We start from the raw sequence: 14,648 nt of genomic DNA on the forward strand, positions 1-14,648 counted from the left end.
CTTGTGGCAAAGTATTATTGACAATCAGGTGAACTGCCAAAATGGCAAACATTTAAAATGACCTGCACAATAGCTAAAAGTTCCAGCAATGTTGGTGGCTCCAGCTTCAGAAAGTATTGCAGCTCCTCTTTGGAACATCAGGTCTGCTTGCCACTGTGATAGTCAGTATTATCGTAATTCTTTTATTACTATGCTTCATACTTTGTGCCTACAATGAAATCAGTTGTATATTTTGCTCCCCTTACCTTAATGCTAGAAGCTGGGTAATTGGTTATGTTGGGAAGAAGCAGAGAAGAGTTATATCAACTGACAGTAAGAATGCAGCTTTAAAAAATATTATTTCTGGAGTTATCTTGCACTGTGGAATCAACAGTGGGACTGAAACCTCCTGCATAATAGAATCCCTAAAAAATCTTGTATGCATGCCTAGTCCTCAGCTGCATTGTGGGTGGACACAGAGGAGCTCATTAGCAAGAAACACAAAGGATTTCATTGGAGAGAAAGAATTTTGTTCTTCCAACTATGCGTTTCTAGCATTACCTCTTTCTGGCAACATTTAATTCTTAGTGCTAACTGTGCTTCTATAACAGAACTCATGCTGGAAGAAAAAAGAGGCATTCAGTTACCATTATAGCTTTCCATTTCTACTGGAAACACAAAGAAGCTATGAGACTCTCAGTCACCCCTGCTGCAGTTTACTTTACAATTATTCATACATACAAACTACCCCATTAGTTTGCCTAAGCATGGGCTATTACTACAAAAAATGTACTGTGTGCACACTGCACAAATATTTTAAAGCTGTGTTTCTGCTAGCAGGTGTGGAAAAGCTGAGATCAGTTTAGCTGTCATTGTGTGCCCCTGTAAGACAAGCTTAAACAAAGAAATCAGCCAGGGACAGCTGAAAAGTTAGTCTGTCCAGTTAAAACAATTATCCGAAGATTTAAATTCAGTAAACCATAGTAAAGCTAGGGTAATAGAGCATCTCAGTAGCACTATCTTGGTTTGTATCCTCTGACACTCTGGACACTGGCATTGTCAAGTCAAACAATAAGCTGGCTCAAACTCAAGACAGAGGAAACTTCATATAGGTGTACAGTTTTAATTTGTAATGTATTACTTCAGAATTAAATGGTGCTGCTAATTTGTTTGTTAGCGAGTTTATGTGACCAATAGTCTAATAACTGATTTTCTCATGTGTCAACATTCTATGCCTATTTTCAGAAATCTCTTTGGGGTTCAGTTGGCTTGAAAGCAGAGGTAAGGCTCATTAGTTACCAAGGATAAGGTTCTAAAGAAACATAGGTGGAAGTCTGTGTTTGGCTAAGTTTCTGAAATAATTTCTCTTCATATTCTAAAGCACAGCAATTAGAGCTCATGTGCTAGTTTCCCAGTGTGCTTCAGGCATTACATTTATGTAACAGATTCTAACTAATAGAAAATGAAAAGACGCATGGCCAGCAGGTCAAGAGAGGTGATTCTTCCCCACTATACTGCTCTCATGAGACCACACCTGGAGTATTTTGTCCAGTTCTGGAGCCCCAAAGATAAGACAGACATGGAACCATTGGAGCAAGTCCAAGGGAGGGTCACAAAGAGAGTTGGAGGGCTGAAGCACTCATCCTATGAAGAAAGGCTAAGACAGATTGTGTTGTTCAGCCTGGGGAAGTGAAGGCTCCAGGGAGACCTTGTAACAGCCTTCCAGCATCTGAAGGGGGCCTACAGGAAAGCTAGGGAGGGACTTTTTCCAAGGGTATTTAGAGAGAAGACAAGAGGTAATGGTTTATTTAAATTGGAAGAGGATAGATTTAGGTTAGACATTAGGAAGAAATTACTTAGTGTGAGGGTGGTAAGACACTGGAATAGGTTGCCCAGGGAGGTTGTGTATGCCTCATCTCTGGAAGTGTTCAGGGCCAGGTTCAATGGGGCTTTAAGCAACCTGGTCTAGTGAAAGGGTGTGGAACTAGATGATCTTTTATGTCCCTTCCAACCTAAACCTTTCTATGATTCTCTGAAATACCACCTTTGGGGAAGTTTCCTGTTCAGTTTGCTGGAACAGTCTGGTTAAAGAGATATAGAGAATTTTGCTTGTGTCTCCTAACTCTGTATTTGGGACCTCAGAAGTTAGCAAATATCATAGTTTAAATATTGGGGAGCCAATATAAAAAGGAAAGCCAAGGAAAATGTATTCTAAATACCAGGCTTATATTTGACATATTTCTGATTCTTAAAAAACAATTAACATTTACTTGTTAGGAGTAATAATTGTTGGATGCATGAAGGGACCTAGTCCAACTCCCCCACTAAATCAGGATTGACTAGAGCACATTACACAGGACTGTATCCAGGAGGGATATCAATATCTCCAGAGACGGAAACTCCACAACTGCCCTGGGCAGCCTGTTCCAGTGCTTTGCCACCCTCATAGTAAAGAAACATTTTCTCATATTTAAATGGAACTTCTTATGTTCCAGCTTGTGCCCATTGTCCCTTTTCCTTTCACTGGGAACTACTGAATAGAGTCTGGATCCATCCTCCTTGCACCTACCCTTTAGATACTTACAGGCATTAATAAGGTCTCCCCTCAGCCTTCTCTTCTCCAGGCTAAAAAGTCCCAGCTCTCTTAGCCTTTCCTCATAAGGGAGATGTTCCAATCCCCCAGTCATCTTTTTTTCTCTCTGCTGGACTCTCTCTAGTAGTTCCCTGTCTCTCTTGAACTGGGGAGCCCAGAACTGGATGCAGTATTCCAGCTGTGTCCTCACAAGGGCAGAGTAGTGAGGGAGAATGAACTCTATTGACCTACTGGTCCCACTCATCCTTATGCAACCCAGGACTCCATTGGCTTCCTTGGTGGCAAGGGCACATTGCTGCTCATGGGTAATTTACAGAACTCCCAGATCCTTCTCTTCAGAACTGTTTTCCAGCAGGTCCACCCCTAAATCTGTATTGGTGCATGGCATTCTTCCTTCCCAGGTGCAGGACCCTACACTTGCCCTTGTTGGAGCTCATTAGGTTCCTCTCTGCCCAGCCTGTCCAGGACATGTGGGATGACAGCACAGACCTCTGGAGTGTCAGCCACCCCTCCCAGTTTGGTATCATCAGCAAACTTGCTGATGATACACTCTGTCCCCTCATCCATGTAGTTGATTAATATACTTAACAAGAGCGGGCTGACTACTGTTCTCTGGGGTACACTGCTGGCTACTGCCCTCCAACTCAACCCTGCTCTATGGATCACAACCCTCTGAGTTCTGTCACACAGAATTATATAGAAACTTAGGGGCTGGAAGGGACCTTGAGAGATCATCTAGTCCAACCCCCTTACAATAAGCAGGGGCATCTCCAACTAGACCAGATTGCTCAGAGCTCCATCAGGCCTGACCTTGAATGTCTCCAGGGATGGCGCCTCCACCACCTCTCTGGGCAACCTGTTCCAGTGATCCACCATCCTCATGTTAAAAAACTTTTTCCTAGTGTCCAACCTAAATTTATCCTTCTCTAGCTTAAAACCATTACCCTTCATCCTGTCATTATATATGCTTGTGAACAGGCCTTTCTTAGCCTTCTTTCAGGTGCTGGAAGGTCACTATAACATCCCCCTGCAGTCCTCTCTTCTTCAGACTGAACAACTCCGACTCCCTCAGCCTGTCTTCATAGGAGAGGTGCTGCAGCCCTCTGATCATTTTCATGGCCTTTTCTCTGGACACATTTCAATAGGTCCACCTAATTCTTCTGCTGGCGGCTCCAGAGCTGGATGCAGTACTCCAGGTGTAGTCTCAGCAGGGCAGAGTAGAGGGGCAGAACCACCTCCCTTGATCTGCTGGCCACGCTTTTCTTGATGAAGCTCAGGATACAGTTGGCCTTCTAGGCTGCACTTGCACATTGGTGGCCCATGTCCAGCTTCCAGCTTTTCATCCACAAGTACCCCAGGTCTTTTTCCACAGGGCTGCTCTCTAGCATGTCTTCCTCCAGCCTGTATCGATATCTCTGGTTGCCCCAGCCTTGTTGAACCTCATGAGGGGCCAACTGGGCCAACTTCTCCACCTTGTCCAGGTCCCTCTGGATGGCATCACATCCCTCTGGCATATCGACTGCACCGTCCAGCTTGGTGTCATCAGCAAACTTGCTGAAGGTCCTCTCAATGCCACTGTCAATGTCATTAATGGAGATAGCAAACAGCACTGGTGCCAGTGCGGACCCCTGAGGGACATTCCTTGTCACTGCTTTCCATCTGCACATCAAGCCATTCACCACTACTCTCTGGATGCAACCATCCTGCCAATTCTTTATCCACTGACCAGTCCATCCATCAAACCCATATCTCTCCAATTTAGAGAGAGGATGTTGTGAGTGACCGTGTCGAAGGCCTTGCAGAGGTCCAGATCGATGACATATGTAGGTTTTCCTTTGTCCACTGATGCCATCAGTGGACACTCCACTGTAGAAAGCCACTAGAATCTCAGCCTTCTCCTCATCTGTTGTTACTAGTTCACCACTGTTGCTCATCAGGGGGTACACTTTCTTTAACCCTCCTTTTCTGGTTTACACACCTGTCAAAGCCCTTTTTGCTTTTTCTTTACATCCCTTGCCAAGTTCAGCTCCAGCTGCGTCTTGGCCTTCCTGACCTCGTCCCTACACAACCAGGCAATATCCCTGTAGTCTTCCCAGGATACCTGTTCTCTCTTTCACTGCCTGTGTAGTTAGTTTGACCAGTAGGTCTTGACTCAGCCATGCTGGTCTCATGTCTTCCTTGCCGAATTTCTTACACCTGGGGATGGAGATCTCTTGCACTCTATGCAAAGCATCCTTAAAGATCTGCCAACTCTGTTCTGGTCCCTTGTCCCTGAGGACCATTTTCCTGTTGGAAATTGAGTCCTATTTACTATCTCCTTGAAGAGCTGCAAGTTTGCTTTTCTAAAGTTTAGGGTCCTGACTACTCTTCTCATCTGCCTTATACCGCTTAGGACAACGAACTGCAGTAGTGCATGACCATTGCAGTCCAGTCTGCCTTCAGCTTTGACATCCTTGATGCGTTTACTTGCATTTGTGATGATCAGGTCCAATAATGCATCCCCCTGGGGAGGGCTGTCCATTTCTTGTTATAAGAAATTATCATTGAGGCACTTCAGGAGTCTTCTGGATTGCCGGGCTACTTTTCTCTGTGAAGATACTTTCTTATTATTCAGAAATGAAATTTATCTTGATTACAGTAACTCTGTAGCAAAAGCAGAAGCAGGAAGGGGAAAAAAAAAAACAACTGTTTTTTTTTAAGAGGAGAAACAATCTTTTGGGCAAAATGGTACATTTCTGTCTGATGTAAATAATGAAGTTATTTATTTTTTTTCCTAGACAAAAGATTTGCAATAAACTGGAGTAATTACTTGATGCCATTTAGAGAACAGAGACAAGTTTGTCAAGAAGCAAAATATCTTCAAAACTTTGTGTCTGTTTGTGTGCATGTGCACATGTATTAAAAGGAACAGGTCACATTACATTTCTGGAATTATTTTAGCATTCAAACCCTCCTCTTTGCTTTACCTGGGGTGAAATTTTCTTTATGCCATATTTCTATGTATCTAAAATAACGGGGCAAGTATTTTTTTTTCACATTTTACACTAGAAAATGGAAAAATCCCTAATGGAATTTTGCTTTTTTAGGCCAAAATTGATTTAGAGCTATTCTAGCAAAAATGAGTATTTATTACAACAAAAAAAATTATTTAACCACTGCTTCATATTTCTGCTAGAAGAGATTTGGCAGTGAAACCTAGCTAGTCCTCAGTTTACTCCTGACTTTAATCGGAATTATTTTCTCTTCAGAATTGTTTTTCCTTTTGATACTGTTAATGTGGAGTCTTTCTTTATGCTTCAAAATGGAAAAATGAAAACATTATATAAAATGGTAACGTAAATAGCAAAACCTTTTCATTATATGGAAATTATCAAATATAGTGCATAACCAATGTAATTTTCATGTATTGTTTCTTTTGTGTTTTTTGTGGTTTTGTTGTTTGTTTTTTTTCCTGAGGACTACAGTATGTGTGAGTTCACAATACCTTACAAGAACACTATCTTAGTATTTGATAATAATAAAATTCTTCCTAAACTAGCAAGAAAGCTTATGTCAGCCATCTTTCTACTTTCCAGCTGCCCGATTTTTCACACAAGGTACTGTGTGGATGGAGACAGAGATCAGTCATGAATTTTACCTACTGTTTTTATTAAGTACAGACTGTGTTTGTGAAGTTAGAGCAACAAAAAGGAGCACAGTTGTAAAATTTCTAGGATGATTTCCCATTGAAATATTATCACAGATTATCCCAACCAGGAGATGAAGTAATTTACTCTTCTATGTGAAGTTCATTGTCTGCAGTAGCAGAACAAATGTGATCCTCTCTTCTGCTGAGGGTTATCATATGTCTCTCAGGATACAATGCCATTGTTTTGGCCTTGTGTAAAATTCTTTGTTTCTTGAATGATGTCAGCAATTCACTGCATTATTCCAGCATTTTGGTTTTGGTCTTGATTATGCCTTCAGGCATAATGCCTTCAGGTGTGTGTAACTTAATGCTTAATTTTTAAGTACACCACACTTAGGAGGACATTTTGATTATTATCAATAAACCTCTACAATGTTCCAGGGTGTCTTCAGATTATTTTTCTTCATAGAGGATATTTGCTATTTTAAATCTCTTTTTTCCTCTATACAACTTTAACTAAACATAAGCTTGACTAAAACAGGATGGACACAAACTCATCAGCTTCCTTTAGGAAAATTTAAAGGTGCATCTCTAGCTTACAGGCTTAAAAGATATCAAAGAAATAATTTCCATTTAAATTTACACACACACACACACACACACACAAGAGAAAACAAAACAGTACAAATTCAATCTACCCTACTGCAAAAAGAGCAAAGGAGTTTAACTTAGTCTATGTTTTTGAATTAAAAGTCAAATTCAAGAACAGTCTCTGTAGCTAAGGCTGGATATGTCATAAGTTGAAAAAACATACAACATATTGAAAAAAACAAACTCCAGCCCTACAAAATACAGCTGAAAGTCAGTAGTGGTGTGTGAGATTAGCAAATACGAGGAAATAATGAAACAGGTCTCTTTCAAACATACACCAGAAACTTGCTGCAGAATCTACCCTTTTGACAGTACAGTATCCTGTTTTCAGTTTCTAGGGAGCAAATACATAGTTTCTCAGAACCATTAAAGTGAAATCCTACAATACAAAAAAGACTCCATTTGGGGAAAGTAAAGAAATGGTAAAGAGTTCCTGGTTGCTCTTGCTAAAAAGAAGGTTCAGATTAAGAGTAGAAATAATTCTCAGGAAGGAAGTTTTGTAAATTTCTATGCAGATACTCCTCCAAGTCAAGGGTTCCTTTTTCATCACCTGGAAATTTGGTGGAAAATAGGTAATTTTCTAAGAAAATGTCGTATTTCAGTTTGCGTAAACTTTTAAAAATTACTTCATGCCCTCCCTCTTCTATTCGCAGATATTATGATCATCATAATTACATGTGACTGAGCTAGAATCTAGATCTTGTAGTATAAAGGAGAAACATGTGATAATGCATAATAATCTTGATTTATTGGAGAACTGATTTGAAAAAGATGACATTCCAAAGCCAGCTACAAAACCTTTAACTTCAAATTTACAAGCCTGTATGTAGGCTGAAATTGGTGACTGCACAACTACAGAATGTGAGCCAACCGCTTGGGCAAGAGTTTCCTAGAACACTACATGAGTTCATAGTGGTTTGCAAAGCTGACCATGTGAGCAGTGCTGTATAGTTGAAAAAAATGTAAAAATACAAGTTCAATATAAAGAAGCAGAAGCTTTGAGATCATGAGATGATTTTTCCTTGCTATAGCACAATACTAAGTTATTTGGGCATTGACAGGCATTTTGGGACCATGCTTCAGGGACATGTGGATGAAATGTGGCTGAGAGCTACAGAGATGTTCAAAGTACCAGGCAGCATGACCCACATGAGAAATTTGAACAGCTGCAGGAAAGGGAAAATTAAGAGAAATATAAATCCCCACATTTGTTAAGTCTTTTGCTAAAAAGCAGGGGGAAAGCTGTTTTATATAGTCAAGCTGAATAGCCTGTTTGCTGCAGGGATGTGGGATAAATGGGTCAACAATAACGACTGTAAGGAACTGGAACTGATGTCTTGGTGTTACTGTAGTGTTTCTATCACTGGAGTTCCTTAGGTCCGTTAAACAAACTTTAGTTAGAAATGTTAAAGGTACAGTTTAACATGACTTAGGGCACAGAATTAGATCAGGTGACATTCAAGGTACTTTGAGTCTAAGGTCTCTATGGTTCTGTGAAATGTTGATTCATTTTTAATTACAAATGCTGGTTTAAATTAAAAAATGAGGAGTTTTACTAAGAAATTTTCACAACAAATAATGCTTGCATTTTCATAATCATCTATCAATGATCATCCATACTTTTGTCATCCAACTATTTGCTACACTGAATCTCATGTCATTATTATTTTCAGCAATCTTAGATGTGGGATTTTTCTTTTCAGCATAGAGAAAGGAATGCAAAACTATTTAGCATGGCTGCATTTTTGTAATCTTCAATTTGAAAAAAAAACCTGACAAATATTTTCTGTCTTTCCTTCTCCATGATAATTGTACTAAGACTACATACAGAGAGTAGCACATAGTAGCAGTTACTCAAGACATTAAGGTTTTTAAATTCAGTTTCCATCTGCATGATTAAAATATTGAGTCTAATGGGTAAATTGGGAGTAGAAATTTCATATGCTAGGAACAAAAGCAACACTGGGTGTTCAGACTTCTTTCAGAAGCCTAAAGATCTGTCAGAATCTGTTTTAAAATTCTTGAAAGCAAGATGCAAGAGTATAGTATTTTTTTCAAATGCAGGAACCTGTTTAGAAAATTTGTATTTTCATTCTCAGGCATCTATTCAGCTATTTAGAAGGCATTTACAACAGCCAGTTCAGGTCATAGAAAGGTCTGAAATATTCTTCCAGTTAACTGTTGTGTGTTAAATGCAATTTCATATCATAGATTCACCCCGTACCTCTTGTCTGTCTTCACAGAGAATATAAACTGAGAGAAGCAGTGGTTATCACAGAGATGAAGTGGCCCACAGAAGCAAGCTGCAGCTTAACCTAGTTTCATAAACTCAACAGTTTGATCTGCACTTCTGATTTTAATTTGATCATAGTAGGTATTACAGATTTTAATTTTTCTGGAGATTGTTTAAATTATTGTTTTAATGTAACGTTTTTAAGCTGTACCAGTATCTCTTCAGAGCTGAGGTAGACTTCAAACTGTAACAAAACAGCATGCATGGAGAGGGAGAGAATAGACAAGAGAAGGAAAAGGGACTGTTTGGTGGACAATTATGTAGGATGTGACAAAGAACACGGATGGTTTTTGTGTTTTCTTTACTTACCACAAGATGGCATCAGTTAGTTTTTACTGTCCAGTCTCTCAACTAAACAATTACTTTTGTGGTCCACAGTTTTAGGGAAGTGCGTTAAAAAGCGGAACTTGTGTGTGTTTTTCTGACAAAAAAACCAAAAGGTCTCAAAGAAAATTGTTAGTTAAAAAAACCACTTGGAGCGCTCTGTATGTAAACAGCTTCTAAAATTGTGAGCACAAGAGCCACGATGTTGAAAGTTACCAGGTTCATACTGCTTCAGTTAACACCTAAGGGATACATTACAGGATATGGCTAAACATTCAAATTAAACTCGAGACCAGAAGGCAGTCTTATATCATCTGGATCCTCAACAAAACTCACCAAAATTTTCATAAAGTAGTTTCAACTAGGGAATTTCAATTCAGCTCCAGATTCTCTGAAGCTGCATACATACATAGACTTTGAATTTTACATTTTTAAGAAAATAATTATCTGGCTTATCTTCACTATAGTTTTCTTTTAGAAGTTTAAACTTCTTTCCACAGACCTTTTGGGGGCTACAGGTACACAGCTGTAACCTATTAAACTCTTACAGTCTAGGAGCAATTAATATAGTTTTTGAGAGTTACATCATTTCTTTGAGGGGTGTATTAGAAAAGCAGAAATTTTGATGTAACCATGAAAGAAAGACTAGCAAGGAAACTGTTGGAAGCCAAGGAGAAGGAAGAAAATGCCAACAAAGAAAGGACAAGTTAAAGGAGACTCTGAGCAGCAGAAATTGTTTCCTTTGGCTTAAATAACTATACTGATATTTCAGAGTTTATCCAAACCTCAACACTTGTGATTGCCCCCATATAACACTCGAGTTGTGCAAACTGCTGCAAAATATGAGGAGGGACTGACCATCCATGACAGGCTTCATATTTACTCAGCCTATAAAGATATAATAGAGATGGAGAAAGTCTAATCTGTAACACAGAAGTAATATGTGGAATCATTACTCCCATTACAAAAGGTAAAAATAAGAGAACTTCTCTAGAAATATCTATATAAACTTTACAGAACAAGGGGTTTTTGGAGGAGAAGGGTTGTTGTTAATACATCAGGCATCTGAAAGCAGATATCTGGACATTGCAAGCTGTGTTTGCTCTTCTCAGAATAGGCTGACTCATCTCTTTTAATATAATTTACAGCTACTAGAGCTATTTCAATTACACAAAATTGTGGTATTCTGCTACTCTTCCCCTCGCTATGTGGGACAATGATGCTAGTCTCTTTGTCCTGTCAACTGCATTAATGAAAAATTATAATATCTCACTTGAAGTCAATATTGGTTTAGAGATATGGAAGTGAAATCTGGACTGTTTACAGCCACTATCTGAGAGCTCTTCAGTGATATACATAATCTTAGTCAAAACCAGGAATTACCAAGAATTGTCCCACACCCTTTTCAGTTGCTCTTGTTGTTTAAAAGTATAAATTTTATGAAGGTGTTTATTACTATTTGGTATTATTTATCATTATCATTATTATTAGTGGCACTGGTGTTATTGTTGTTATGGTTGTGATTGGAATAAGACAGCTTTTTTTAATCTCAGATTAGACCTTTGGGCAGTACTGGTTGCTGCAAAATGGCACCATTTTGAGAAGTCAGTAGTTCTGAAATTCACCACCACTTCTTGGATATTACAGGTTGAGCACAGGAGAGGCTTTGCATGGTACATCTATCTGCTGCAGAGCATCTCAGCACAAGCCCTGAAAAATTGGTATCCTGGATGAAAGGACTAAATGGCTCACACTGCAAAAAGAGAATATTTTTGGCTGATTCTTTGGATACCTACTGAGGAACAAAAGGCTCAGCATGAGAAACAGGAGGAAAGAATAAAAGCCAAGAGAATGAGGGAAGATTCAGGGGGCTTTTTGTGTCTGAGACTGACATTTCTGTGTAATTTTCAGTTGAACTAACACACATATCTTCTATATTTAAACAGTCTTCTAAAATAAAGGACAACACAGAATTAGGTTTATTTGCAGACTATTAGTATACTTACAAGTATCTCTGCATGATTCAGCAAATGTATTTCTTAAAATAGCTTATGTATTTAAAGAGGTGTAAGTAGAGCATTTCACTATTAGCATTTACATTTCTTTCAGCAATAGAAAAAATATTCTAAGTGGGAAATAGAGACAGCACAAGAGAGGGAAATTAATGTGTGACATTTATACCTAACTTTTACATAGAAAAACATCTCTTCAACTGTGGGTATATTCTGAAGTTAATTAGTGTTAAAGATTCTGTAAATGTTTTCTTCTGTTTGAAAATATTTTCCCCTGATCCTGATGGTAACACCTTATATAACTAGCATTAGATTTAAATAAACAGGAAAATGTATATTGGAAATAAAAACAATTTTTAACTAGTGGGTCAAAGCAATTGAAGCAGTTATTTAGATCATCTGATCTCACATATCACTGAGTCTGTAACAAATGTTGTGTTACCTAGTTTGTTTAACATTACAAGAGCATAACTCTCAAGTGAAATCTCAATGGAAACAGAATGCAATGCTTCTGTTCTATCTAGATAGTGAGATCAATAGATTGCAATTCTTCTTGCAAATACACTGTATTATCAAAAGTAAAATAAAAAACAAGTGCAAAACATAATAATTCTATTTGAACAGATAATTCAGTACCTGTATGTTCAATTTGGTTCATTTCCTTGTAAATTTGGTAAAACCAGAGCTAGATCCACTGTGATTGTGAATGACATGTCAAGAGAGGACCAGACAGCCATTTTGACATGCAGAGGCTGCTGCTCTGAATCACAGGGTCATTAGTGCAGTTCAGCTTGAAAATAGGACAGATACAACATTTACCATAAAGGTCCATGTAATATTTTAATTGAGGGATAATGTAATTGGCATACAATTCTGACCCAGGATAACAGATTTCTGTTGCTGGATGGAAGCCAAGAAACCAAATCACTGAGATGCAAATGTTTCCAAAGAGTAGACTTTTTATCCTTGGGATATTTTCCTGGTTTGAACCAGGATGAAGCCAGGTTTCTTTTTACTGATTTTTCTCCAGCTAGTGGAATGGTAATACTGGAATGTTTATGTTTCTGCCCAGAGACCAAGGACACTTTGCTCTGCTTTGTTTTCAGATTCTAAAGGAGCAGAAGAGCCATATTTTCAAACCTCCTATAGGGAGGAGCAAACTAGGTAGACAGCAAATTTGATTAGAGATATTCCATACCTATGTATACATGTAAGACTCAGTATAAAGTCAGGGAGGGATCATGGAAGTGATCTTCCTGACCTCCCCTTCCTTCCTGCCTTTTTTTCCCTTTTTCTTCTGTCCATTGCTGGCGTTCAGGGAGGACTATCTCTATCCATCACTGTTGATCCCTAGGCCTGTGCATTCCTGATCCTCATAACCCTCCCATTAGCTCCTGTCTGCTCTTCCTGTATCTCTGAAGCAGTACAGGACTTTTTGTAACTGCTCACAGCTCAGGAGATATCGTGGGAGTTGCTGGGGGTGGGTGGGGAGAGGCAATAGGGTTTTGCATATTCTTTACCACACTTGTATATAATTATACATATTTTCTTATTGTTAGTGTTCAGTTAAAACTGTCTAGTTCAATTTTTAATCCAGAAAGTCTCTCTCCTCATTCTCTCTCTCCTTTCCCTATCTGGTGGGAGGGGATCAACAGCATCATTGCTGTTGGTTTAATTGCTGATTGTCAGTTCAATGGCAACAGATACAATTTCAATTTAAATGGTTTCAGTTAAGAGCAGGTGGTTAAAAAATGAAATAGATCAGTGAATATGGGCACATAATTATGACAATTGTTTAGTGCTAACCAGGCCAAGAAGAAAATTCCTCCATATTATTTGTTGCAGACAGATGCTTTTCGTCTTCAAATAGAAGTAATAGGTTCTGCCCCTGGATCTCAAGATGTTCTGAAGTCTGTTTTACTTTAACAAAAGGTTTTGACATTTTTCTGGGCCTATTTGCAGCTCCAATCTGCAGCTGCATAACATAGTTGAATGCAGCATCTTCCCATCTACTTTAACTATTAAAAATGCCACCACATGGGTCTGCTTTATTATTTATGTAGATATGACACTCTAAAGGCTTCATCAGAAACAGGGAACTGGAACAAAGAAGCCTGAAGTAGTTTGGCCTGCTGATCAGTTCCTACCAAGAAAATAATTTCTTTAAAGCATATGAGTAAGAAGTGGGCGACTAGCTCTTTCAGGCTTTCTTAAAAAATCTCTGAGTGTTGATATTTTCTGTAAATGTCAGTGACAATAGTCTGGCACTAAAAAACCTCTTAGAAGTACTAAAAGTTAGATATTTTAATGTGGCTGTAAGAATAAAATGGACTGTCTCACTGGGAAAAACTTCCTGGCCAGAAGATTTGCAAGATGGTAGAACAATATCTGTATGAAAGTGATGTAGCATCATTTTACCTTAGCTGCCACCAGTTAAACTGAACAGATGTCTGATAAATATGAATATGTGAAACAAGCTCTGTTAGGAAGGAGTGCTTGTAATCTGGTTATGAATTCAGTGAGAGTTTTGTACAGTCTTCAGTAGGCCTAGATTTGCATCTTTAACATAGTGTTCCTAATGCCCTAAATTAATGTGTAACATGAGTAAAGTGGAAAGCTGCATTTTGAAATCTGTATAGCCTCCATCTGGAAGTCTTACAAAATGTGAAATATTCAATATTTTGAAAGAAAAAATAAATAACTAGTGAGAACATATTTCCCTTCTTGTTTATGATTTCTTTGACAGATACAAACAAGATGTCTAGAAACCCCACTGGCCCTGATTTTTCATTTGAACTATGACCTTTTCCATCATACTGACAGTATACAAGCCCTTTAAAATGTAAGTTAAGTTAAGAGAATGGTTCAAAAGTTTCTTGATGTAAAAAAAAAAAACAGGTTTGCTGATTTCAAAGAAAGTTGAGGAAAATTAACCCTGGAATTAAACAAGTTAAATGCATTCTTCTGAAATACATGCTAATTACACAGGGGAGAGAGTTCAAATGAGATACCCACAGTCTTCCGAATGGTAGAGGAACCAGCAAGACAAGGTGCTGTGCTGGACATGTTTTCACCAACAGAGATGGATTGTGCAATGATGTAAAACTTAATGGGAGACTAGGCTGCAGCAAACATGACATGGTTGAATTCAGGATCCTTAAGGCACAG

At 38.6% G+C, this 14,648-nt stretch overlaps 1 protein-coding gene across 1 annotated transcript in view; it reads right to left on the minus strand.

The window, feature by feature from the left end:
* The window catches only part of LOC104397278 (solute carrier organic anion transporter family member 4C1-like), a 38,907-nt gene extending 34,401 nt beyond the window's left edge, over positions 1 to 4,506 (minus strand). The window contains exon 1 of the mRNA XM_010007228.1: positions 4,299 to 4,506. Within this exon, the coding sequence (XP_010005530.1) occupies positions 4,299 to 4,506 (208 nt within the window). The remainder of the gene's footprint in view (positions 1 to 4,298) is intronic.
* Positions 4,507 to 14,648: the final 10,142 nt, after the last annotated feature.

This window comes from Chaetura pelagica, unplaced genomic scaffold, assembly GCF_000747805.2.
Source record: "Chaetura pelagica isolate M959 unplaced genomic scaffold, ChaPel_1.0 scaffold40, whole genome shotgun sequence".
In the NCBI taxonomy this organism is placed as follows: domain Eukaryota; kingdom Metazoa; phylum Chordata; class Aves; order Apodiformes; family Apodidae; genus Chaetura; species Chaetura pelagica.